Here is a 26,525-nt window from a genome sequence, read left to right as displayed (position 1 = left end):
GAAGAGAGTCCTTCCCTCAGTAATGAAGCATTGTGCAAAATGAAGACTAACACTAGATGAAGTTTAATTCAAATTATTGGGGAAAATCTCTTTACTGCCACAAACCATTTCTTTTCTTTTGGCCTTATTTATATAAGCACTTATATTCAGAGATCTTAACCTAAATTTACAGGACTAAAGACAGCAGAAGGGGTGAAGTTTGAACGACCATGTTTAGAATAACTTACCTCATCTTGGAATTTGCCAGCAAATCCACATGGAGATCCACAAAGGGAATCGAAGTGCATTGTAATGCACAGGTGTACAGAATAGTAGTTCCCCCCTCAATACCCTTTTAAAAGCCTCAAGAATACCATGCAAACTTCAGTTTTTGTTATCAGCCAGCTGTACTCTAGAATGAGCAGCGAAACTCTAAGTTTATCAGTAGGTATGACACAAAATGAATTATCTTAATCAAAACCAACCTGAAAACAGGACTTTCCTGAAAACAATGCACCAGCAGTCATCTCCAGGATTATTAAGAGCCATACCATAGGCTGTATGTATTGACAGCCAGAATGTGAACATTACTGATTTTAACATTTATCTGTGTATTATTATACTGCTTTTCACTATTCTGCAGTAAGCATTGCAAAAAAGCAAGCCGGTTACATGATAGAGCAGAACCACCACCATTCTCACAAGGTTTTCTACCATATGTATTATCAAGTCATTGTAACTGTCTATCATTATTACTACCCTTTTAAACTTATAATAATATACACAAAGTATCTTAAGTACATATATATACACACTATAATCAGGTGATATTAAAGCCAAATGTAAAGCACCAGCAAATACATATTTATGTTATCAGGGATTTTTGTAAACAAGAAATTACCTTTGGATGCCAGTACTTTTTTTCTTGTCACCTAATTTCTATTTGCCCAACTGTCCATTAACTGCTATTTTTCAGGCAGTAAGGGCTGAAGTAATGTTCCAAAAAAAAAAAAAACAACAAACCACCCCATGCGGTATCACCAATAGAATCAATACTTCCAGTGACTGCTGAGTTGTTTTAAACCTCTAATTAAGCTCTATGAAATTAAAGTATCAGTGGTACATAGACTAGTATGTTTCCAACATACACAAAGGCTAATAGTAGTGGCAACTAATTCTACTTTTTGCAGACAGTAATACTAGAGGTGTTAATTCTCATTTAATACCATGGAAGCCCTTCTATAATCTATGATTTTACTATCTAAACTGTAGTTACACTCAAGTATCTCCTAACTTTAGAGAAATATTACTTTCAAACAACAGTTCCTGTATTCCCAAAGTAAATGGCACACTGTAAGCTATTTAATATCAATTTAGCGGATGAATGTGAGGGAATTGCATTAGCTGTCTGGTAATTGCAAGATTCTTAGTTAGAAAAATGCTGAAACCAGACTTAAGTCGACCTGAAAGTACAGTTAAATACTCTCCTTTTTCCCCTATGAGCAGTGCTTGCTGAAGTTGGTACCCTTTTCATCACCTTCCATACTGCTACAACCACAAACAGACTGAAAACAATCACCAGAAATTCAGGTTCTGAGAAATTCCAGACTTCTTTGTTCAACAGCAGCGTGTTCTCCCCCCTACTTGCAACACCTACAAAATCAGTTCACTAAGCTCCCCCTTCCATAGACCAATCAAAAACAGTATCACCTTAAGACGTAATTCAACCACTTAGAAGTACAAACTAAATTATGACACATTTACCTCCAGGACACTTCCTAAGTTTTGACAAGAACCAGTTTCAAACTATGAAGCTTGCTTTTATTACTTTTTTTGTTTTGTTTTTTAAACTATCTATAAGGAAATATATATATATATATATATCTGTAGAATAAATACTGAAAGGCTGGCCTGAAATTAACATGATAATATAAGCACAGGTACTTGGCATAAGCTGTATTAGATAGGACTGGTGCAGAAACAAATTCAATCCAAAGAGTATGACACCGCATACAAGTAAGCCGTGTAAGCCAAGGGAGAACAATGAGGAAATTACATTATTAAAAGTTTTTATTTAGGTTTGGTCAGTACAGGTAAGATAATATTGGAGTCACAGAGCAATATGCATAAACAGGATACAACAGTTCTTAAAAACTGAGTAACTATGCACACAATTCATAAACATTCGGTCACCTAAGGAGAAAATGCACAGATGTATGGTGGGAAAAACTGTAATTAACACTGAAACTACTAAGGGACTCCTTCAGCAAGTCCATCTTTTAGTGATAAAACTACTGTACTGGGCAAACTTGGCAGTCATAAACCCACAGCTATTATGACAAATCTCGAAGGTGGTGTTAAGTATAACAGTATGAGTAAGAATGCCCTTACACAGCACAGGTTCTAGATATACACAGATTTGTACAGACATCATTTATGTTATACTTTATGGAAATAATTTCCATTTCAACTTCACATTAACTCATATAAAAATAACTTGAGCTACACAAATGTCCTTTTAGCAACATTCAACGTAATTAACTGTTAAAATTCCCAAAGTGGCAGAGGTATCGAAGCAAAAAGAAATCCACAAAAAGGCAAAAATTGTGACAAGTATGCACTAATTTAAACGGCTTCTGAACAGTATCCTCTCCCAATTTAAATGACACTGTATAAAAATGCTGCAGAAAAATGTTACAAAACTGAACCCTGCACATTTACATTGGAGTCCAAACCATTCTGGACATGCCGAGAACCCGTAGTTCTGTTACCTTTCACGCTTACTGTTTTCTCCTCTTGAGGATCATGATTGGAGTCTGTGTCATTTGAATGGTGAGTGAGAGAGTTTTCACTGCCAGTGGGAGAGTCTACACTTTCATACCCAGTACTGAGTTGGTTTATGTAGCTACCACCTCCTCTACCAGTTCTATCTTCAGAGTGGTTGGACAGCTTATTACCATTCCCTGGAGAAGCCGGGAAGTCATCTTCTGTGCTGCTACCCTCCCTATAAAATCCAGGCCCAGACGTCCGCTGATGGGAGGAGCTACCATTGCTTGGTCCGTTAGCCAGACGGCTGCAGTCTTTCCCCACAGCCTCTCCCTGGTCTGTAGGCTCAGAAGATGGAGTCCTGCTGGTACCTGGGTTGGAGGCCTGGGACTGCTGCTGCTGGTACTGCGCCAACTGCTGGCGAGTCTCCTTCAACTGCTGCTGAAGCACTAGAATGGTACTCTGCATACCCTCTACCTCCTCATCAAGCTGGATGATGAAGTCATTCAATTCTAAACAAAGAAAACACATGTGTTGCAAATACTTAATAACCCACATACAGCTTGAACGTCAGACAAGAAAATTTAAATCCTGTAGCAATATTTTATGCTGAAGTTACTCAACCAACTTTTTCAATCATTAGATATGCACACCATTTTGATATTCTGCCTCTGAAGGAAATGTTAAACTATCAGCTATACTTTTTATGTTTATGACTTTGGATATATGAGAAGAAGTTCATTTCTGGACAAGAAGATGCACGGAAAGCAGCTCAATTCCAACAATTCATATTTTGCAAGTAGATTCTAACATATCTGCTTTTACTGAAGTGCAGGCATTGCAGAAATACTGTAAAGGTGACCATAAAAAGCTTATCTGCATGGGATAAGTTCTGAATAATCACAAAATCCTACCCAGTGACAAAAAAATTGTAGTCACATTTCAGGGAAACATCAGCTCTGGCTGCTTCTCACACATTTAATCCTGTGTAACATGACACAAACAGGGAGGGTAAAACTTCTGTTGAATTTATTATCAACAAAAGTTCATTCCACAAAGTTCTTATGTACAGAAGAAAAAAAATCTTTTACAACTGGGGCTGCATTTTGGACCATAAAGAATTTGACCTGAAAGATAAACATGGCAGCCTGAATTCAACTGCACATTTACGTAACTGAGCAAGTAACATGCAAACTGCTTATTGTTGTAAAAAATCAAAATTAAATGCCAGTTACCATGGAAAAACATCACTAGGAAAATATCAGGATTATCATAGTCATTGTTCATATGAGGAAGAAGTTGGGGCCTAAAAGCATGGTAGTTCTGCAGCTTCATTTACTACACTGCACTCAAGAGCAGAAATCGTTAAAGAAATGCTTTGCTTTGGTTATGAACTAGGTAAGGTACTTCATTTTAGTTTATAAACAGTAGCTACTAAAGCTACTTGCTACTAAACAACACCATATCCTTAAAAAAAAAACAAACAAGATATATTAGACAAATGCCAAATCATGTCCATGCTACCTTACAGACACCAGGTGTGAATTAATAAGCTCGTCTCAAGATTTAAGTGTACTAATCAGATCATCTATTGTCTAATCTACCAGACTACAAGTACTTTCATCAAGCATCTCTAAGAACACAGAATGCGGGCTGAATTTTCTGCTGAAGATTTTCAAAATTTGCATTTCCCTGACATTTAAAACATACAAGATGCCAGAGTTTACAGCTAACTCTAATTTACATTCACAACACTGTAAAATTTGGATCATTAATACAATAATAGAACATTTTAATTAATCTGAGTTGCTTAATAAAAAACTGCATTTTTATTCTTCTTACATTCTTCCCCCCCCATCCTCCCCCCTTCAAGTAATTCCAAAATGAGTCAGTTCACAAGCTTTCTGTTTTCAGTGCATGCTTACCTTAATATCCCATGTTAAATAGCAAGACCTACAAAGCCTAGTAGTTTTACGTTCAAATCCCACATTACAAGGAGCTGCACATCCCACCAGTAGTCCAAAATTTAACCTCTGTTCTATTTTTAGGTAGCATATTTTTTTTTAAGGCTACCAGTAGAGACTTAAGACAGTCATGTTTTACTTGGTGTTGCCCTTTAACTCTGGCAAAGACTTAAAAAAATACCCATATCATCAGAATATTAAGCTAGCAGAAGTGCAAGGCAACTTCCATTTTCTTAAGAAAATCCCTTACCATCCTGACTGCTTTTAAGTTCCTCACTATATTTCTTCTGTAAAGCCAACTCTGCCTCAAGCTGTGCAATACGTCCTTGGGACAGCTGCCTTCCAAGCTCTTGATTCTCCTGGATAAGCATTCGACACTTCGCCATTAACTTTTTGCCTGTTTGGCTGCAAAGGAAAGAACCAATCTATCACAAATTGAAGACAAAACCTTCTGTAACCTTCCTCAATCACAATTACAGACAAAAAGGAGATACAATTTCTGCATGTCACAATTCATGGAACATTATGTCTCAACATAATTGTCATAGCAGAAAATCTCCCTATATTACCGCATGCTGTTCCAGCGTCAGTTGATCTTCTGTTGGTGTCCCATAAAGCAGAAGGCAAGTTTTATTACTGCAAACATGAACAAGCATTGCTTTTTTTTGATACCAGAAACTGGATTACCAGCCCGCACAATCTTGCATGTGCTAATTCTCAGCTGAGTTAAGTGATTAAGGATGTGCCTTGCAATTTTAAAGATTAATTACTGCATTCAAAGTGCGTAAACTAAACTTAACAAAAGCCTTTTTCCTTTATCACATGAGTAAAACTAAGAACAAAGTTGGGGTAAAATATTAAGAAAATGATCATTATGTTTATAGTGACATCCATTTTTCCTCTGAGAGGTTAGGACATTCTTCTGAATGCTGAAGAGTTGCATGTCTACTTTTCAACTCAATTTGTATATCTGACAGCAGTGTACAGTAATTCCTATAGTCAGCTTTTGCTCAGCACATCTTAGATGATGAGGAGAAAGTAAAATGCAGTTAAAAGTTGGCAGGAAATTAAGGAAGCAGTAACACCCATTTAGAATGACAAGTTCAAATCATAAATGTTTTAGAATACCCAGTTTCTTTGAGAAGTGGGCAGAAAAAAGTACTCTGAACTGTCAAGATTTTCTCTGCTAAATAGGTAACATCACATCATTAATCATCACGAATAAAACTGTACTGTTAAGCATTATAGGAAGTAGTATGCAAATTAATATATAGGCAATGTGGCCGACTCCATAAAAGAGGAAGAGTTCAAAAGTCCTTCAAACTGTCTGCCAAACTCGCAATAGTGACCACAATCAGTTGTTTTACAAGGCTCAGCAACACAATGTAAATCTGTCTTCCTACAGAAGCATAAGCCCTGTAGCAAAAAAAAATATATAAAAATATAAACCATGAACAGGTTTGTTGTGAATTCAAGGGCAGGATTTGCATTACTATCCAAGAGCAAGAGGGTCATTTAAGTTTTAAGTGACAAAGAAAGAAATTTTGAGGATTAAAAAAAAAAACAATAGGAAACTTCCACTACTGTGATTCATAGCCATAGTTTCTTTCTCTCCTGCAACCAACACAAGCAAGAAAAAGAATTGTAAATATAGTAATTTTCTTATCAACTACCTTTCAAACATTAAAGCCTTAAACAATTTTAAGCTCTGCAAACTCTGCCTCATAGAACATTTTCCAACTGACTCTCCCAAATCTCAGATGGGCTGCTCCAGAAGAAATCTGGCTGCAAAAGGTCCTGGAAGCCTGCAATTCTGCTAAAGGCAGCAACCTGTTTTCTTTCTTGATGTGATGTCCAATGTCGGGTCCTTGAAGTTTAAACTGTGTTGAGCTATAATACAATCCATGTAACACAAGATGCAAGTTTTCTTAGAGATGTTCATTCTGCGCAAAGAAGCAGGACCACTTTGGAGATGACCAATGTGATGCAACCCCAAAAGCTTTTAGGCAGATGTGCATTGATTTTTAGGCATTTGCAAATCCTTGTCACTGTATTCATCATTCACTGCAAGTTTAAGGAGTTCACAGTGCTGAAGTCATTTACTGTTTTTTCTCTCCACAAAACAATGTCACCTGCAGAATTAGAAGTACCAGGTAGCCGGACATTGGGACAGGTTTAAAAATCTCATCAGTTCCTTCATGTAATTCCTGCCAAAATGTAAAGTATTTATTACCTGTATAGAAATTTGCATAGTTACCTATAATGCTATTTCTTTCCATCAAGTTTTTTCCAGATGTTCTGAGTTAGCATGGCACCAAGTAGCCTTCCCTTGCAATTTACATAGAATACAACACATGCAAGAATATCAAATCCAGTAACTATGAAAAGTAATTCCTACTAGCTTTAAAACTAAAACTTGGCATTGTTTCCACAAATCCACTTGAACATACACACAACAAAACCTGGAAAAATTAAGTGGTTAAGTTTCAGAAAGCTAGTGCTCTTTGTATTAAGCTTTTTGCAATTGATATTACTGGTTTTTAATTCAAGTGTACGTTGTACGTATAATGACATTACAAATAGCTTAACATAACCGTTCCCTCAATCATATGCTCTTCTATTTCTCTCCCTAGGCATTAGCAAGGATTATACTGTACACTTTTATCTTTGGTTAAGGTCTAGAACTAATACTGCTTAGTGTTGCAGTCAGCATATTTTCTTTTCTTAAGAACACACAAAGCTGTTGATGTGAATAGAAGCATCAGCTCTTTTAAATACCAAGTCAGATACCATGTAATAAGAGTGGTTGCATACAAGGAAGGAGAATTAAAACCAAGAGGGGGGGAAAAGGGCAAAGAATTAAAAATTCTATAGATGCTTTACATGATTTAACTATTTCTTTGCCCTTTCAGAAATATTAGGAAAAAAAAAATCAATAAAATCATGACCAGTTATGCAGATAGCTTCAGTTCTATACCAGGAAATAAAATCTCTATCTCTCTACTCCAACTATTGCATATTTAATTATGCACATTCACACCACTGTGACTTAAAATTATATGATGCATATTAAAGCACAATGTAGCTACGGAAGTGACAAAAAAAAACTGATACCTTCCTTATCAGGAAACTGGTAATAGTTACTTCTGTCTCAGTTGTGTCTCACTTAAAGAGTCTGAGAACTTGAGGAAACCCATCTAGCTGTACTTAATGGTATTTGAATCATTTCTGAACCCCAAGTAAAACAAGCAATCTACATGGCACGACTCTATCAGCACATTATAATAAGCTTTACAAATGCCTTGGCGACACATTAACAGTTTATTAACACAAGTCTTACCTCTGTTTTGATGCTAGATCATTAAAATCTTAGACTCTGCTATAGCAAAATAATCCCAGATGAATCACTTAAAGTTTTCCTAGATGTTTTTCTTTGCTGTTAAATCATTACTCATGCAAAAAAATAAATCTGCGTAAGTACACTAATCTTCAATCCCATATTAATCCATCAAATGCACAGGTGATAATTTTAAGTTAAAAATATGTAACATTACCTTAGTTAAAATCATTGAAAGAGAATACATCACCTTCTGTGACAGCTGAATCTTTTTAACTTAAAACTGCATTTTCCTAGAATCAGACAGTCATAAAATATCATCCAACTGACGTGAAAAATCAAAACCTTAAGTTTACTAGAATTCAATTTGCCAAGATAAAAAATAAATATACAAATGCTATATCAAATCTGAATTTCACTTTACACACCTCAGATCTGCACTCCCAGCTGTCCCCTGTTGCTACTCTTACAAATAACTTGGGACAACAGAACAGAAGCATCAACAGAGTAGCAAAGGTTCCTTCACTGATTCCACCGAGGAAAATGCATGCATTTAACTTGTTGTGCTTTGTTAAAATCGTGTCTTTTTTTTTTTTTTTTAATTCAGAGAACGAGACAATGCAGAAACAACAACCTGGTTGATTCTCGTTCGTCCCAGGAGTTTCACAGTACAACAATATAACCAATAGTGTTCCTTGAACTATATATTACAACTATTTCAAGGCACATTTTATATAGAAGTGCAATACAAAAAAAACAGGTGTACAAAGGAATAAAAACACCCCACCAACACTGAAGACAGCTGTCATTGTGTGCCTTCCATATAGAGCATTTGAGATCAGTTAATATAGAAGATCAAAAAAATCTCATTTCTGCATGAAAACATGCAGTGTACTTATCACAACTAGTTTTTCTTATACACGCTAGTTGTGATCAAATATATACTGTTTCCAACAACTTTAAACCTGCAATTAGATAGAATGTACGTTCTTGTACAGTCCTAATTTTGAGGCGTCCACAGCATTACCAACCATCCAGAACAGTTCATTATTTAGCAACATTGACTTAAGGCTCCGTCAGGTGTTACAGAGCCCAAATGCTTAACAGTCAAATGTGTACACTACCACTGATGTGATATCAAATAGCACTCTCGTGGCTATTCAAAACTGGTTAGCAAGTAAACTCTTTAATGCAAAATTCACCTCATTGAGTTTTGACCCAGCAGTTCAGTGAACCAAGCAGGAAGTCCACAGTCTTATTGGAAAACTGACTTAGTGTCTCTAAGTCACTAGGCTCAAGGTTAAGAGCGAAGCATATTCCACTTCTACATTTTACGGGAATTTTGCATGTTCAATTCATGATTTATAATCTCTAGGTTCTTTCCTCCAAACTGTCTGTAGACACAGTGTGCCACAGACTTAAGACTTCTGTTTTTCCCTCTATTTTCTTCAAATAGAACAATTTTGCAAATGTCTACGTGTTCTAGAAAATATTTTTTTTTTCGGAGATGGTAATTTCTTCGGAATAGTCCGACGCCGTCAGGCCTCTGAAGCAAAGGGGGAGAAAAAAGCTGAAACACAAGGTTCATCTGGTAAGTTTTACATTAAGCATTACAAGCTGGACAGTATAAGAATGTGGCTTTTGCCTCAAAACGTCTGAGTCTTGGTGTGGAAACGAGTACTTGGCTGTCCCACCATAGCATTCTCGTAGTGGGACTGTCAGGGAAGTCTTGACTGGGGAGTATTTGTTTTGTTTACCTATCAGGCGTAAATTTCCAGGCACTCAGTTCATTTTGGGCTTGTTCCAGTTTGTCTTTAGTCTGTTCCAGTTCACCTTTCATTTTTAGGAAAAACAAGTTGATGGCTGGGTCCACCATTGTTGATCGCAGTTGGGCAACACTAGGCTGCTGGACTTGCTTGAGGTACTGAATCTGATTCTGCACAAAATAAGAAAAGAGATTTATTTATACATAATACATTTATGATCATTTAGACAGGATTAAAAATAGTTACTCCAAAGATGACTGAAGAAACTCGCCTTCTTACAACATTCTAACCTGTTAAGGACAGGATAAAGATAACTTCTGCCCATCTGTGCCCTTATCAATAAGCACGTTCACCCAATCTCCCAATCAAGCCGAGACCTCCAAAGCTACTTTCAAGGCTGATCTATTTTGTTTCAAGCTGTTTTCTATACGTCAGTCAACATTTGCCTGAACTACTGGAACACTACTTCCCCCTTTCTTTTAAAACTGCTTATACGCTTTCAAAGAAAAAATATTCATACAAATAGTTGCCTGCTTAGAACAGATGACTTGATATCCATATAACTTCAAAGAAAGTTATTCCAGAGCACCGAGGTTACTGTTGGTAACATCTTTACATAGCTACTGCGAGGTGTTTCTAGATGACTGTGTTTTTATAAGTGTGGTAACTACACTGCAAGTTGCCACCTTTTCTTCTTGTTTTTGAAGTGGCTAATTTAGAGCCACTCAGATCAATTAAGGAAGTTTAGAGTGATCTGATTCCCTTGCAGTAAGCAAAACCCTAGGAGCAGTCTTATATTTACTCCTGAAATTTTGATAACAATTTCTGTTGAATACAGTGCAATTACTTAACAAAACTTCATTATACTTGATTAATGTATTTTTTGAAATTTTATTAAATCTTCTTTCAGCTAAATAAGTAAAATCATTTTGGCCTGCATAGAAACTATTCACTCTTAAGTTCAGTTTATGACGCTCCTCATGTCACACATTTCTTGGTCACCTAGAGGTACGTTTACACAAGAATAAGAAAACATTAATTCAAAGTCAGGGGTTTTGTCTTCTGCTGCACACAAATCTTCTCATCAGGTCGACAGCAGTAGTTAAAATGAGCAACAGTACAAGCCATTATCAGCAAAATCAAGGGAAAGAGTTACGCTGCCCCCCACTCATTGCTTTGCTTAGAACACAGCACAGTCAATAGCAGTCAGCTTAACCACTTCCATGGAAAGCTTTCACACAGCAACAGTGAAAAGAAAAGTGTAAGTATAAACATATTGTTTAATTTACAAAAAAAAAAAAGTGTAGTAGTGACTTCAGAGTGAATGAAGAGATTTAGGAAGATGTGGTTTAACTTATGTATCAAATAGCACCAATACTTGGATCCTTTTTCAAATATATGTGATTCTAAAGCTACTGAAATGGATTAAATACTTTAAACTGATGCCATATTCATTCAGTACAATAAAAATATAAATATTTAGCTACTCAGGAAAAACAAAAAACATCTGAAATAATACAACTTTTTAAAAACAATTTTAAGTAGATAAACTTCCATGTGTCCAGAAATAGAAAGGGAGTAAAGCACCAAGTAAAAAAAATACTTTCAAGAAATAGAGCAGGCAATAATCCATCCATATAGACATTACTTATAAAAAAAGAAGCCCCAACTAAGATTATCCTAGCATTTCTTGTATAGAATTGCATCCCCCACAGAAATTTCACCTCACTGAATGCACAAAGTTTGGCTCATTTAGTAAACTACTTAACTTACTGTTATCAGAGAATCATAGAATGGCCTGGGTTTAAAATGACTACAACGATCATGTAGTTTCAACCCTCCCTGAAACGCGCAGGGTCACCAACTACCAGACCAAGCTGCCCAGAGCCACATCCAGCCTGGCCTTGAATGCCTCCAGGGATGGGGCATCCACAACCTCCTTGGGCAACCTGTTCCAGTGCATCGCCACCCTCTGTGAGAAAAAACTTCCTCCTAATATCTAACCTAAACCTCCTGTCTCAGTTTAAAACTCAGAAGACTGAGAGAGGACCTGATCCAGGTCTATAAATATCTGAAGTGCGGCAGGCAAAATGGCGAGGCCGCTCTTTTCAGCAGTGTGTGGAGACAGGACAAGGGGAAATGGCCAGAAACTGGAGCATAGAAAGTTCTGCACAAATGTGCACAAGAACTTCTTTATGATGAAGGTGATGGAGCACTGGAACAGGCTGCCCAGGGGGGTTGTGGAGTCTCCTTCTCTGGAGATATTCAAGATGGTTGGACGCCTACCTGTGTGACCGGGTGTAGGGAACCTGCTTTGGCAGGGGGCTGGACTTGATCTCTGGAGGCCCCTTCCAACCTCTACAATTCTATGACTCTTCAAAGAAAGACACTCCTCCAGCTGGCAACACTATCCCATAATACCATTGTTTGCAATCCATTTCTAGAAAGGCATCACTGAGGGGAAAAAAAATTTCCTCTGCCTTACCCAGACCTAGCTCCTACCCTCTTCTAATGCCGGATTCCCTAAAATTCCCTAGAATGTCTATTCCCTCCCCAAACTTAGATTATTTATTCCTCCAGTTTCCTCCATATGTCCACAACTGCTTTCTCCAGTTGTAACTCCAACACAAAGTTATTACCAAAAGTCTATAAGGTGAACAAATAGGGATGAATTTTCACAGGCAGAATCAGTATACTACAGTATAATCTTCCTGTTTGCTCTAACCCAAGGAGTACTTCAGCATTCTCTTTTCATGGAGGACACTAAGCTAAATGCATTTTAGTTATGGGTGGACTTTTGTTTTGTTGTTTTGTTTGTTTGCTTGTTTAAGACTCTGCTTCTCACATCTTTGGGAACATCTGAAGCCCTTCAGCAAGGTTGTCCAAAGACATCCAACAAAGAACAGACACTCTGACATGAAGAACTTGAACAGAAAGCACGTGTTCGACAAGAAGCACAAGTCATCTAAGTAAGCATGAGTATGAATACTTTGTGTAAGGAAGAAGTGGAAAGGAGAGAACTTGATAATGAAGAAAAACCAACAGATTTGTAAACTAAATCACAATAAAATTAGTAATAAATACTTTCACAATACTACGAATCCATCTGCACCTATAAGTCTACATTCATTATTGCTATCTGTACCACAAGGAAGAACTATTGAGTAGCAAGCACTTCCTAATGCCTGTCCACCACAGGAGCTAAGCAGCGGCTTGGGAGTGGGGTAAAGCCTTTCCCTAAAGTAACAGTCATCATTTCTGCTAAAAGTAAAGCTCTATGTAGAGACAATAGTAAATACTTTACAATACTTTGCCTGTCCTTTCCTACCTCCCATTAGCAGCAATTTATTATTTTTTTCTGGGGTGGAGAGGGTAAGGTAAAAAGCTGTGAACAATTGAGTATTTGAAATATTACATCCATAAACCACAAAGCAGTCCTTTAAGTAATCAATCTGAATTACACAAAGTAAGTTCCTACCTCAAAAGAAATCCATATACTCTGCAACCAGACTTGGAACAGAGCACAACAGAGAAAGGAAGCACACAACTACCATCGTGTTCCTCTAATACTACAATCATAATTATTATTATTATAGTAAACAGTGATTGCTACTCGGACACACAAGCCTGCAAAGCTTCAAGAACACTTGAAGCTGGTGAAGTTTTTTTGGTGACTTTTATAAGCTAATGAGATTTTGCTGTGTTTTGTCATTAAAATTAAAGAAGGGTGAAAATTAAAAGAGAACCAAGACAGAGTCTGTCACATCCTATTTTAAAACACGACCAGTGAATTTTAAATAGTGAATTGCTTTATGGCTTGGAAATCAGAAAAATCACTTATGTCTGTAAACTATTACTATATGAATATGGTACAGTACAGTATTTTACTTTTTCTCCATTTAAATTTGCAAGACTTGAATGTGCTAATTTTGCACAAATAAAGCCTGCCCCACCAAATACATTAAAAAAATACAACCATGAGGTATTACATAGCAAATAATTACCTGCAATTTTTAAGAAACTTCACAATGCAGACACTGAAGACGTGATAGATAAGGTAACTCAGTGTCACAGGAATATATTTTGTATATAAATATGGATTTAAAAACAGTTAACTGCTAAAAATTAAGGAAGTTATTTTACGGATATGTTACTTGACATATTCATTTATGATATGGTGACTAGTTTATGTTCATTTATTTAATGATTTAGCAACTTATAGCTTAGCTTTACAGCTTACATTTAATGATTTATTTTGCTACTGTCACCTTCCAGGGAAAACAACATCTGATAACACAAGCCAAGAAATCCCCCGATGCTTCTTTGAACTGCACACATTTGCCTCAGGCTACACTAGGAGGAACACTGCCAGCAGGTTGAAGGAGGCCATTCTCTCCCTCTACTCAGCACTGGTGAGACAACTGGAGCACTGGGTTCAGCTCTGCACTTCCCAATAAGAGATACAGGCCTACTGGGGTGAAGCCAATGAAGGGTTATACAAAGAACAAAATGAAGAGCCTGAAGCATCTGACATACAAGCAGAGGCTGAGAGATCCGGGACTGTTCAGCCTGGAGAAAAAAGGGCTGAGGGGGGATCTTACCAATGTGCATAAATACCTGGTGGGGGGAGTAAAGAAGGCGAAGCCAGGTTCTTCTCAGTGATGCCCACTGAAAGGACAGAAGGCAATGGGCACAAACTGAAATACAAGAAATTCCACTTGACTATAAGAAAATGCTTTATACTGTGAAAGTGGTTGAACAGTGGCACAGAGTGCCCTGAAAGACTGTAGAGTCGCCATTCCAAGAGGTACTGAAAACCTGACATAGCTCTTAGTAACCTGCATTGAGTAGGTGGTCTGGGCTAGACAACATCCAGAAGTCCCTTTCAACTCCAGTGATATATGTATCTATATATTTGCTTATTTATTAACCACTGCAAAACAAGTTTCACTCTATCTGTTGCTTTCCAAACAAACACTTAGTACAGACTAACATATGTCATCATGCAGTCTTGGGAAAGTAAAATATACAGGGCTAAGTCTTGTGTTACTTGCAATACCTGACAGCTCAGGGCTCCTACAGAAAAGAAGGAAGGCTAAAAGAAGGAAATAAAAGAAGAATAGTGACAGAACTAGTTATTGGTTTTTCAGAGAGCTTATATTCTTCCTAAGAGAAGCTCTCATGAGTATGTTACAAAAACTAGAATTAAGAAGCTTTTTACAATCCCCTCTCAGGAACCGCCAGTTAAAGTAGCAGGTACAAATGAAGTTAAGAAGATAATCCAAAACCATTAGAAGTCCCAAAGTGGCAAAGGGCTGTATCAAGAAACCAAAACAAAATAAAAAAACCAACAGAAATAGAGGAGAGAAAAAGGACAATAACAACAAAGGCATTCAGTACAAAGAACATTAGAAATCCAAGAAGCAGATCTGACATTTCAAAAGGACTCTAACCACCGAATGGATGCAGAAGATAGTTATGTGAATACAGCATAGACACCAGCCTGAAAAACTCTAAAATCCAATATACTGAATCTTATCCTCAAGTTTCAATTTCTTCCTGCATTCAGAGATAGTCAGAAGTAACATTTGTGGCATGTGTGTACAGTAAGCACTGCAATGCTCTTCCAAGCTTAACCGCTGCTGAAAATCAATCAAAATAGCCAATGTTAAAAAAAAAACCACATTACAAAACACTTTACAGAATGTTATTTGCTAATTTTGTGAAAGCTTAAGTACCCTGCCATTTTTTTAAGCACAGAAACTATAATGCTACTGATACATGAAAAGCACAGCATAAGTTCTCTTCATTAACTCCTGTAACAGCCTACAGCATCCCTTTCTAAATACTTACAGTACACTCTTGCATCTCCTGTTCTTTAGTTGCCAGCCTCATGACCAGAATATTTTCTCTTCGGGCAGATTCTTGCTGTTGTTGTTTGAGTTTCTCTTCAGATTCTCTCAATCCCGTCACATCGTTAGCTGATAAGATTAATAAAACAAAAAGCACAGGTTTTAAAGCATCCTTTAAAAAATAATTTTAAAAAAGCTGACAAATTCATAGGCAGCAAAAGAGTTAAATTAACCGTGATTATAAGCATGAGTAACAAAAAGATCAAAGTATCATTAAGTGTTTGAAAAATTTGACAAAATTCCATTTTAAATACACCCATCCTTCCTTATTACTAAACCTGAAAACATTCCCATGCTTTATACAGTAATTAACTTTTGATTAATTAAACAACTGCTCCATCCTTCACCACTACTACCTGCACTATGGAAGTGGGGAAGCTGCACTCTCCTAACATTCATAACAGATTCCGTGTCTAGAATTGCACCATGTGTGATCAGTTCTCAAAGTGGTTTCAACACTCTGTGTGTTGACAGTAAGTAAGCGGAGAACTTCAGAGATGACCCATCAGTCACAAGTATGACTTCAAGTGTCACAAGTTAACGTGTGAAATATGGAAGAAAGCCACAGTTCCAAGCTGTCCAAACCGGAACATGTGCAAGAGGCCTGATACAAATAGAAAACATTTACTCTGCTACCTGTCAAATATAAAATGACTGAAAGCTGGAATAATTAAGGATGGAGCTTTTTGTGTGTTTTTATTTTTTGTTGTAGACAACTACTAGACCTGCTTTAAGTATAAACTATAAACACCAGAACTTGCTTCAGATCTATTATTTCTAATTTACTGTTGCTGTGCATAACACTACTAATTAACAAAGCACACAACGGCAGTAGACAGGAAATGTAACAAGAGAGGTAAGAGGGAACATCTGTCTGGAACACAAAAAACAAAAAGAGAAAAAAAATCAAAAGAGACTCCTTCAAAATGACTGTCACCAAGATTTTGGATATTGAGATTGATAAGGTGAACAGAAAACGGGAAGAGAGTCTCAAACTGCTCACATAACTTTTAGAATTGACTTCACACTGGTAAATCGGAGCACCTCCAGAAGGTATTCAGACCTTCTCTATTAAGAATAGGATGAAGTTTTCCCTTAGTCTCACTTTCAAAAGACTGAAAAGCAGCCCGAAGTTTAAGGACTACATAAAATCAACGTTCAAATTGTTAATTCAAACCAGTCAGATCAATAATCAGTTGGGTATTCATTTTAGATCTTCATCTCTAGGAACTATTCTCCCTCCCACGTGACTTACGATTGTATAAGGGAATGCTGAAAGCACAAACATTCACAGTACTTTGATAGAGGAAAGCTTTTATTACTGCAACAGTTCTGACAATAGACGTATTTGTGGGGTTGTGTTTTTCTCCTAAGAGTCCATGTTACTGACAGCCTCACAAATGCAAAAGCAGAATTTTGAGAAGTCATTTAAGATTGGCAAAGAAAAAGAAGTTGCCTGAAAAAAATGAGGAAGCCTGAAAACTCCTACTGGGAAAAATAGGGATTTTGCTTAAAAAAAAAATAACATGACATAACACTTCTCATGAATATTCATTAATTTTTAAACAGTAACATGACATTATTTGACCAACGTGCTTTACACAAACATTCAAAACATTGAGACAACTCACACATTGAAACTTCGCCAACTTACAATTAAGGTCTGTGTACTTGCCCTCCAAAGCTTGCACGTATGCTTCATACTGTTTCCACCTATTGCAGAAAGAGAAATATTTTTTTCTGAAGCTGTTTATTAACATCTAATTCCTAAACTTTTAACTTAAATATTTACAATAAAATCAGAAAATGTCCAGAGGTCATCACATACTTGAATAAAAGACCATTTTATTGAAAAATATAACTCTACTCTGCATTAGGAAAGGATAGAAAAGAAGTTCTTTGTTACTACTCAAAATTTATATCTTAAAAACTACTTAATATTTTTGACAAACACTAGAATCAAAGATTTATTACTCAGTTATCTTGTGCTAAGTACCCAAGAAGCCTTTTATTCTCAAAGCAGAACAATGCAAACAATCCTATAACATAAGCCATTACACAAGGATAACGTGCAACTGTTACCAAGTAAACAGGAAAGCAAGTAGAAGTATATATCAGTGGTACTCTACAGCCTGCAGTTTAGGTTAAGCAGTTATTCCAGCTCATTTAAAGCAAGACCATACTGGCAATATTTACTGAACAGCCAACCAATTAAATATCTCTCTGACATTATGCTGTTAAAGTGATCCACCCAGACTCAGAGAACTTCACACTGAGAAACAGCATTGCATTTGATATAAACCACCTGTATTTTGCATGAATTAATTACATGGAAGAATAAAAAAGCAAGCCTTTAAATACAGATGCAGCGTTACTTGGCTGAGTTATCTCTCACAGCCTGAAAATAACAGCTCTGTCAAAACTGTGATCTGTTGGGCTATACAAGGTGAGCAAAATCAAAGCCCTGAAACACACGTTAGGCAGATGTCACAGACCACAACCAAGAAGAAAACGTGTGGCCCATGGTCACCACGCAAGTCAGAGCTGCCATCTCTAGGTCACCTCTCAGTAAGTCCTAGCATTTAAGCAACAACTCAATTCCTGGAAAAGAACACGGACTGTCATTAGAACATGCCATGGATTTTCCAAGTCACACGACTACCAACTCCTCCAGAAAAGTGACCTTCAAGACAAAGTTATTTATGCTTTGTCAAAACAGATGAAGCCTGGAGAATACTGCAGCAGCTCCTCTCCAACTATGTTTAAGAATCTGTACAGAATAATCCTGTGATCATCTCACTGACAGACAAAACTCCAGCCATCAAGTCATACTCCATCCAGTCATGAAGTTCAAAAACTGGAAGATATCTGCTAAAGCAGCTTCAATGTTTGTACACAAATGTGGTCTCAGTAATTCTGGTTCAACTCCACATCTCAAACTCTATTCCAGCAATCAGGTTTTTACCTCCCTTCGGGCAAACCAAAAAGCTAATAATTACAAAGATCCAAAGCAGTTTTACCTCATACAATTAAGACCTCTTTTAAATCATTAAAACAGCCTACTAAGCTAAAAGCATCCAAACAGAAAATGAAATAACAAGCAGTTCATGGGCCCACACTGAAGGTGGATCAATTCAATCCAACTCAATTTGCAGTTGCAGCTCTTTAACTACAAAAATACCTGACACATTGCAGTAACTATCAAGACTTTTTCTTAAAGTCAAAATGTTCACAAATCATGTCGACAAAGCATTTATTGAGAACATTTCAAAGCCATCCTGAAGGAAAAAACCAGCACTGAGCCTAAGCCATTCCAAAACTGGCTGTCTGTCACACTGAGTAGCAGTCAGTAAAAGCACTATATTTCACACACTGCTTGAGTAAATACAGATACTTCAACATCATACATACTGATCACTAAGCTAAACAACCCAAGGAAATCAGGCAAGAAGCATCTCCCCTATGAGGAGAGACTTAGGGAACTGGGTCTGTTTAGCCTTGAAAAAAGAAAGCTGAGAGGGGACTTGATCCAGGTTTATAAATACCTGAGGTGTGGGAGCCATAGTGGTGAGTCTGGTCTCTTTTCAGTAGTGTGTGGGGATAGGACTAGGGGTAATGGGATGAAACTACAGCATAGGAAGCTCCACACGAATGTGTGTAAGAACTTCTTTACAGTGAGGGTTACAGAGCACTGGAACAGGCTGCCCAGGGAGGTGGTGGAGTCTCCTTCTCTGGAGATATTCAAGACCCGCCTGGACGCCTACCTGTGTGACGTGGTGTAGGGAGCCTGCTTTGGCAGGGGGGTTGGACTCGATGATCTCCAGAGGTCCCTTCCAACCCCTACAATTCTGTGATTCTGTGATTACATGCTTTGTGGAAAGTATTAGTGAGGTTTCAACACAACACAGCACATAAGAAGTGACAGAAAGCATTAGTATTTTCCACATATGCATTCTAGCAGCGCGACTTGAACAGCAATAACACATTAGCTCTAAGAACAAAACCATAGATGACATACACCATTATTTTAAAAGCATATGCCCCACTGAAACATAAGGGGGAAAAAAACTGCATTCTCCATCTTATTTTAAGATGACTTGGTAGGGGTCAGCACACTTCTCTATGCCTGAAGGCAGTGGAGGTACCTTTAATAAAAATGATACTTGCATAATGGCATTAAATTTTATTCCAACCTACAACTGAAGTTAGCAGTAAGTGCAGTAATTGCCAGCTTCACGTGAAGTCATAAACAAAATCAGCATTAGTGTAAATCCTTCACGTACATACCAAATCCAATTTTAAGTGTTTGCAGGACTGCTGAATGCAAACAAAATGGACAATGGCCAGAAAGGCACTTAAATAAAGTTACTCTCCCTAAAGCAATAAGGCCTTTCTGAGAACAGAAGTTGTTTCGTCTCCATTAAGATGATGACAGTAACAACACAGCTGTCATCAGTCCATTCCCTCCCATCTCTCATTCACTCAGTTTACTTGCTCACATACTTCAGCTCCTTGAGCAGATTCCACCATATTCTCCTTTTAATAAACAAGAGAAATCAACTTCTTCTACGGCAGAGAGTAACCAAGAACATCCCCAGAGAGATTTTTGAGTATGGAAATTTCTGTTCAAGGTTCCCAAGGCCTAAACATTTTCTCTCACAGAGTGGTCAGGCACTGCAAGGGCTGCCCAGGAAGGTGCTGGAGTCACCATCCCTGGCAGTGTTCAAGAGGCATCTGGATGAGGAGCTATTGGTTTAGAGGCTTGTGGTAGCGACGGTAATGGGAGAACGGCTGGACTACATGATCTTATAGGTCCTTTCCAACTTCACGACTCTACGATTCTATATATTGCCGAATACCAAAGAAGCATTTTTCTGTGTGAACAGCTTACCCTTCACTACCAAAGAACAGATATCTGAGGAGATGAAGCCAGAGACCAGTTTGAAACATACAAAGAATGACAACACTGATCCCAGTGGAATAAATGTCACTCTGGTTGTAGCTAGCAGAAGCAGCACCAGCTGCACTGGACCTGTATCATTATGTTTCTACGTAATTTAGCCTTTTAAACCCATCCATGGAAGGGCAACATTTAGCCATCTCAGGAGACTGTTAATGCAAATAACTTACAACATACAAAAAGTCAAGAGCTAAAGCTTTTCAAAATGCACAAACTACTCCAGCAGATCAATGACCCACAGGTTACTAGTTCACTTAGTTCCTTGTTTATCAATCAGGAAATTCAGGTGTATGGGCTCTGTATAACCATTGCTCCATCTGTTTCTTTCATCAAGTGGTCTATACAATAGAATCATTGATTTGTTTTCCACAGCAACCCTTGATTTTCACTAAGACAAAAACATAGCTGGGCTCTTCTACATGCAAGTTCTATGTGCCAATCTTGTTTTTGACATTTTATTGTCAATACCTGAATGTGCCGAGAAGACAACAACTGCATGGAGCAGGAGAGTCTAAAACAAGTAGTTTACTTCTTGTGATGGTTAAAAATAACTTGCTATCTAGCAAGGAACGTATGCAACCTTGACATCTGAAGTCATAAGTGAAGACAAAACCAACTCCTACTCATGGATTAGAAAACAATGCTCAGGACTTTGAGGGGAAACACTTTTTCCTGAAGGACACAAACTACATATAAAAATATTACTGAGTATGAAAGCATTAAAAGAAATGCACTGTGAAATGCTGGGTGTTTTCAGAACAAAAGTGCTGAAAACCATGGGAGAGGTAGGTGACGATGAAGTGTTGCCATAGGAAAAAAACAACAAAGTGATGCTTTACCTTAGGATAAGTTCATCTCTAGGTAAAACCTTAAAATCTGCTTCACTAAGGCGAACCTGCGGAGCAAAAGGAGAAGCACAACTTACCAAGTGATCATGACTACTTGGGGGCGGGGGGGAGGTCACAAATATTTTTCAACATACCTTCTTTGGGAGAGGTTCTTCATTCGTCATTGTGAACTCTGAAGGGGGAAAAAGGAGTGTTAGTTTAGTTATTACTGTGTATGAAATACTCTGCAAGACACCTGTAGTTCTACTCTTAATTTCTCTTTCTGACATTAGATCACTGCAATGTTGGCTCCACACAACATAGAGCCAAAGCACAACCAAGACAAGTTTACTGTTGTCACTGAGATACAAAGTCAAGGGACTTCTTTAGAGGAGTTAGCCAAAGCTTTCCTTAGCATCTATAAATGCTACCAGTGATGTTTTCAACTTAACTAAGAACAAAACATCACAGAATCACAGAATGACCCGGGTTGGAAGGGACCTCAAGGATCATGTAGTTCCAACCCCCCTGCCTGGCAGGGCCACCAAACATACACCTTTACTAGATCAGGTTGCCCAGGGCCCTGTCCAACCTGGTCTTGAACACCTCCAAGGACGGGGCATCCACAACCTCCCTGGGCAGCCTGTTCCAGGGCCTAACCACTCTCCTAGTGAAGAACTTCCCCCTAACATCCAACCTAAATCTTCCCTCTTTCAACTTAAAACCATTTCCCCGTGTCTTGCTAAAAACATCAGACCTTGTTAATTTAAATAAATATAAGCAAAGTGGCATTTCCTGTGTGTCCAAAACTACTTAATGCAGTGTTTCACAAGGAAGGGGATAACATCAACTATAAAAGCAATTAACACTACTACTTTAGTACCATTTTAGAATAAAGCAAATTATTTCGAACATTACCTGTAAAGCTTGGGTTACATTATGTGCTTTCAACTCTTACTTTTAAGATTGTGATAAATAAATATTAAGCTTAATTGTGATACTGTGATAAATTAATATTAAGCTACAAACTTAATATTAAGTTAAAAGGCCTCGTGGTTATTTTTAGGGAAGGCAGTATGTCAGTTAATGGCTTGGCTAACTATCAAATTCAATTCATCCTGTGTGTATGTACCATAACAGGACCGCATTTGTACTAAGTTAAATATTCACACTTCCTTGAGTTACTAGACACGCTTTTTTACCTGCAAATAGAGATTTATTTAAGTCAGACAACATTAAAAATCAAGCCCACAAAAACCCTTAGACAGGGCCTGGGTTCGAATCCCCCCTGTGGCGCAAGTGGTAGAAGTGCCGCTCTGCTACACAGAGGCTCGAATCCCGGGGGTTGGACTCGATGATCTCTAAGGTCCCTTCCAACCCGCACGAGACTATTACCTAATACAGCATTAAAGCATATTTAACAAGGAAGCTGAACTTCTTTAGAGCCGTGCATCTTTGCAATGTGCCTTCCGATAGAAAGCTGCAAATAGCACTGAGATTTGACAAGTGTATAGAGCTGCTGCAACTCACGTATAGTCAAAGTATGCGGCCAACTCCTCAGTCATGAACACAACTTGATGAAAACAATGCACTTCAATTCAAAGAACTGGTTTCAAAGGACTCACACAAAGCACCTTTGGTATATTCACAAAGGCACACAGGGAACTAATGGAACTTCTACAAATCCTAAGGGCCCCATTCCTGTCAATAACACAAATACACTCCAAATGAAGCACAACTGCCTCAGTTTACAGAAACCTACTAACTACCAACAAATACACAGAACTCCATTCAAATCAAGTTTCTTTTTCTTTCAAAGAAAACCCTAAGAAGACAGCAAGCAGTGCACACAGAGGAAACAGATTCTAAGCCCTTCATAAAATAGAAACTGACATCAGAACCTGCGGGAATGGCTCTAAAAACACGTAGTAAAAGCATCTCACTGATGAATGGCAGCTTCCTGTTCCTAGCTCTCATGGTGATCTCTAAGTTCCCTTCCGACCCTCACGAGACTATGATACTATGATATGATGATGACAGAATTGAAGTGCTTCCCCAAGATAAAGTCCTCTCCTCCCCACTCCTCAGTGCTTTAACTTCTGGCACAGCACCTGCTTCACTTAACACGTACCTTGAATATATACCCAAGAGGCTAAATATGAACTTGATGGTGCTCAACTCACTCATTCAAACTAACACAGAATAACTTAGAGATTGGAAAAAGAACGCTAGTGACCCCTGTACTTAATTTGCCTACTTAAATCTTCCTTAAAACATTTAGGAATCTTTTACTGCTTCCATATTCACAAGTTCCAGCCTTGAAAACTTCAGCACCACTGAAATCCTTGACAGAGAGAAACACAATTTCCTGTGTCCAAGAGAACTACAGTTACAGCTAAAAAAGAAAACTACATTGACAGCAAAGCTAACTCTTGCCATCTGTTGAAGATCCTTCAACAGCAGCGAGGAAGATGGATGCTACAGGCCACTGCATTGCACAAGGCAGCCTTACTATCACTTGTTATCATTTGCAGCGGATAGACATAAAAAAAACACCACCACAAAATAAAGTTTACTAAAAGAATTCAGTAAGTTACCTCAGAAAACTTAGGTTGAATACATATACAGATAGATAACAGCATATGTGAATTTCACCTCCCAATTCCCATGCAAGCATTCACTCTAAACTCAACTCATTTAAACAGAACAAGGAAGTCAAGAAGTAGTTAAGCACAGACATGAGCGAGCTGCTGCTTCCCTACTCGTGCTTTAACTAACTGCCAGTTCCTTTAATGATACGTAAATAAGCGTTGTGGGGAAATCCCTAAAAAAGCATCTAGGCTTCCGCGAGAAGGGGAAAAAGGTACCCCCCCATCTCCACACACACACACGTACATACACACACTTCACGCTCGGCCGCGGGCTGATTTCACACCGCCTCGGCTCCCGCCCCCTCCCCTCCGTTCCAGCCCCACCTTATGCGCCGAACCCCGCGGCCCGTGCCCGCCGCAGCCGCACACCCCTCACACCCCGCGGCCCCCCCGGCCCGTGGCGGCCCTACCCACCCCCTCCCTCCTTCGAGGCGGACGGCGCCGGGGCGCGGCGCGGCCGAGGGTGGGGGAGGAGACTCCCCGCGGGCCGCCGGGCCTGGCACAAAATGGCTCTAGGCGCTTCCGCTCCCCTCCCGCCCGTGGTGAGGGCCGGACCGCCGGGTGCCCGCCGCCGCCCACGGTGAAACGGCGCCCGCTCTCCCGCTCACCTCCCGCCGGCGGTGCGTAGGCCCGCTCTCTCGGCAGCGCTCTCGATAGCCCGGGCCGGACCCGTCACATCGAGTGCCGAACGCCGCTCGCACCGGCCCGTCCGCCGCCTCCCTCGCCCGCCGCCGGCTCGGCCGGTTCCTCCGCTCCGCAGCTGGGGTCTCGGCCGCGTCCCCCCCAGCCGCGCGTCCCCGCGCGCCGCTCCCGCCCGCTCTTTATTTGCGGACTCTCTGCGCTACAAAATGGCGCCCAAGGAGGAAATGAGCGCCCGCCCGCTCCGCCCCGCGACACAGGGCGGCGGCTGCGCGCGCAACACGCGATGCGCGGCGGGAGCTGGAGCCGCCGCAGTGAGCGGGGAGGGGGGTTGGTTGTGCCGACCCCGATGGCGGAGCGGCCTCTCGGCGGGTCGGCCCGGCTGCCCAGAGGCTCCCGTGGGGAACTCGCCTCTCTCGCAGCACACACACGATGACGGGCTGGGCTCGCTGTCCCGCTGCGGCTGCAGCCCCGGTTATCGGAACGTTGGTTTAAAAGCCGTCAGTTAAACGGCGGAGGGGCGGGACGAGCGTTTAGTGCGGGGCATCACGGGGCGGGCGGAAGGATACCGCGGTACTGAGGCTCCTCACAGGGTGCGCTGTGAGCTCGGTGCTCTGTGCCCGGCTGGGGTTCGGCTGGTTGCTGTGTTATGGAATCGCTGGGCTGGAACGGGCTGCTGGAAGTTGTCAACCCCCAGCTGAAGTCGGTTCTCTGCGTCTCGCTGCCTGCCTGAAGGTGCGATAGAAATCCGGCTTCGTGGCTGTGTTAATTGGTAACAAAACGTTGGAGGGATTCCAACGTACATTTTCCCTGTTTGTATTTATATAGAAGCATCAGTTTCCCTGAGTTAGCGATAGAAAGACCTTGAAGCTCAAGGCGTGTATACAGAGATCTGGTGTGGCTACACAAAAAAGCAAGTTTCACATGAGTGATGACCCCAGCAATACAAAGCTGAAGTACTTTGAAAGCCTTATCTTAGATCTGAGCTAAAAAACAGGGACTGTGATTGTGCTTTGGGTTTTCCTGCCCTGCTTCCTCCACAAATCCTTTGCAGGTGTTTGCTTTAAAAGTTTTAGATGAGCACAAAGTGATCACATGTGTCAAATACTGGACTAAATACTATGGACTTCAGCTCAGTGCAAAAAGCAGCGAACATTTGGATGGCACCACAGCAACTTCTGCAGTGTTAATATAATACTATCGTTTTATAACTGCTGTCTGTGGAGCTGATACAATGCTTGACTGCAACGCTTGTGGTACCACTGCACACCTGTGAGTTGCTGCACGCAATGTGGTGGTCAGGAATATATTCACACCTGTATGTTGTGGGTGTCTCCTCAAGGCATCACCTAAACAGCAACCAATCAATTAGGCTACAATTACAGCTGAGTGGTGACTCAGTTAAGCTCAGGTTTGGGATGCTTATAACAGACAATGTAAGTACAGATGTGTACTTAGTTAACTAAGGATATAAAGCTGGGTATTGATTACAGCCCTTTTAAAGCCATGTTAAAGTAATTATGGTTTTAATATCACGTTGTTTCTCCTACTGACTGAATTTCACAGAGCCTGGATTTCCAAGAAATGTGCAAATATACCCACACTGGGCAGGAGGTTGTTATTGGATATTATGTTGCTCATTAACTACACTGAATCCAAGCTGCTTATTAATGCTTAGTCATCCTTTTTGTTGTTGTTTCAATAACTTTAATCTCTACCATACA

General features: G+C 39.4%; 1 protein-coding gene across 10 annotated transcripts; it reads right to left on the bottom strand.

Annotated features, from left to right (window-relative positions):
• Nucleotides 1–2,031: 2,031 nt before the first annotated feature.
• Nucleotides 2,032–25,285, bottom strand: WTAP (WT1 associated protein). Of its 10 annotated transcripts, XM_085541425.1 has the most exons (9): nucleotides 24,771–25,285; nucleotides 21,667–21,704; nucleotides 21,524–21,579; nucleotides 17,379–17,437; nucleotides 15,666–15,793; nucleotides 14,430–14,480; nucleotides 9,804–9,982; nucleotides 4,960–5,114; nucleotides 2,032–3,257 (listed from the first exon to the last, which is right to left on the bottom strand). In XM_085541425.1, the coding sequence occupies exons 2-9, from the start codon at nucleotides 21,694–21,696 to the stop codon at nucleotides 2,674–2,676; spliced, it is 1,242 nt and encodes a 413-aa protein (XP_085397551.1). In that variant the 5' UTR covers nucleotides 21,697–21,704; nucleotides 24,771–25,285; the 3' UTR covers nucleotides 2,032–2,673. The 10 variants fall into 10 exon arrangements, with proteins under 10 accessions (XP_085397551.1, XP_015713529.2, XP_085397552.1 ...); XM_015858043.3 differs by lacking the exon at nucleotides 14,430–14,480; XM_085541426.1 differs by lacking the exon at nucleotides 24,771–25,285 and having other exon boundaries at nucleotides 14,430–14,509.
• Between the last annotated feature and the right edge of the window lie 1,240 nt (nucleotides 25,286–26,525).

The sequence above is a fragment of the Coturnix japonica genome, chromosome 3 (assembly GCF_054131305.1).
Source record: "Coturnix japonica strain WE chromosome 3, WE-NBRP24, whole genome shotgun sequence".
NCBI classification, from domain to species: Eukaryota; Metazoa; Chordata; class Aves; order Galliformes; family Phasianidae; genus Coturnix; species Coturnix japonica.
This window is presented reverse-complemented; position numbering and strand designations above follow the sequence as displayed.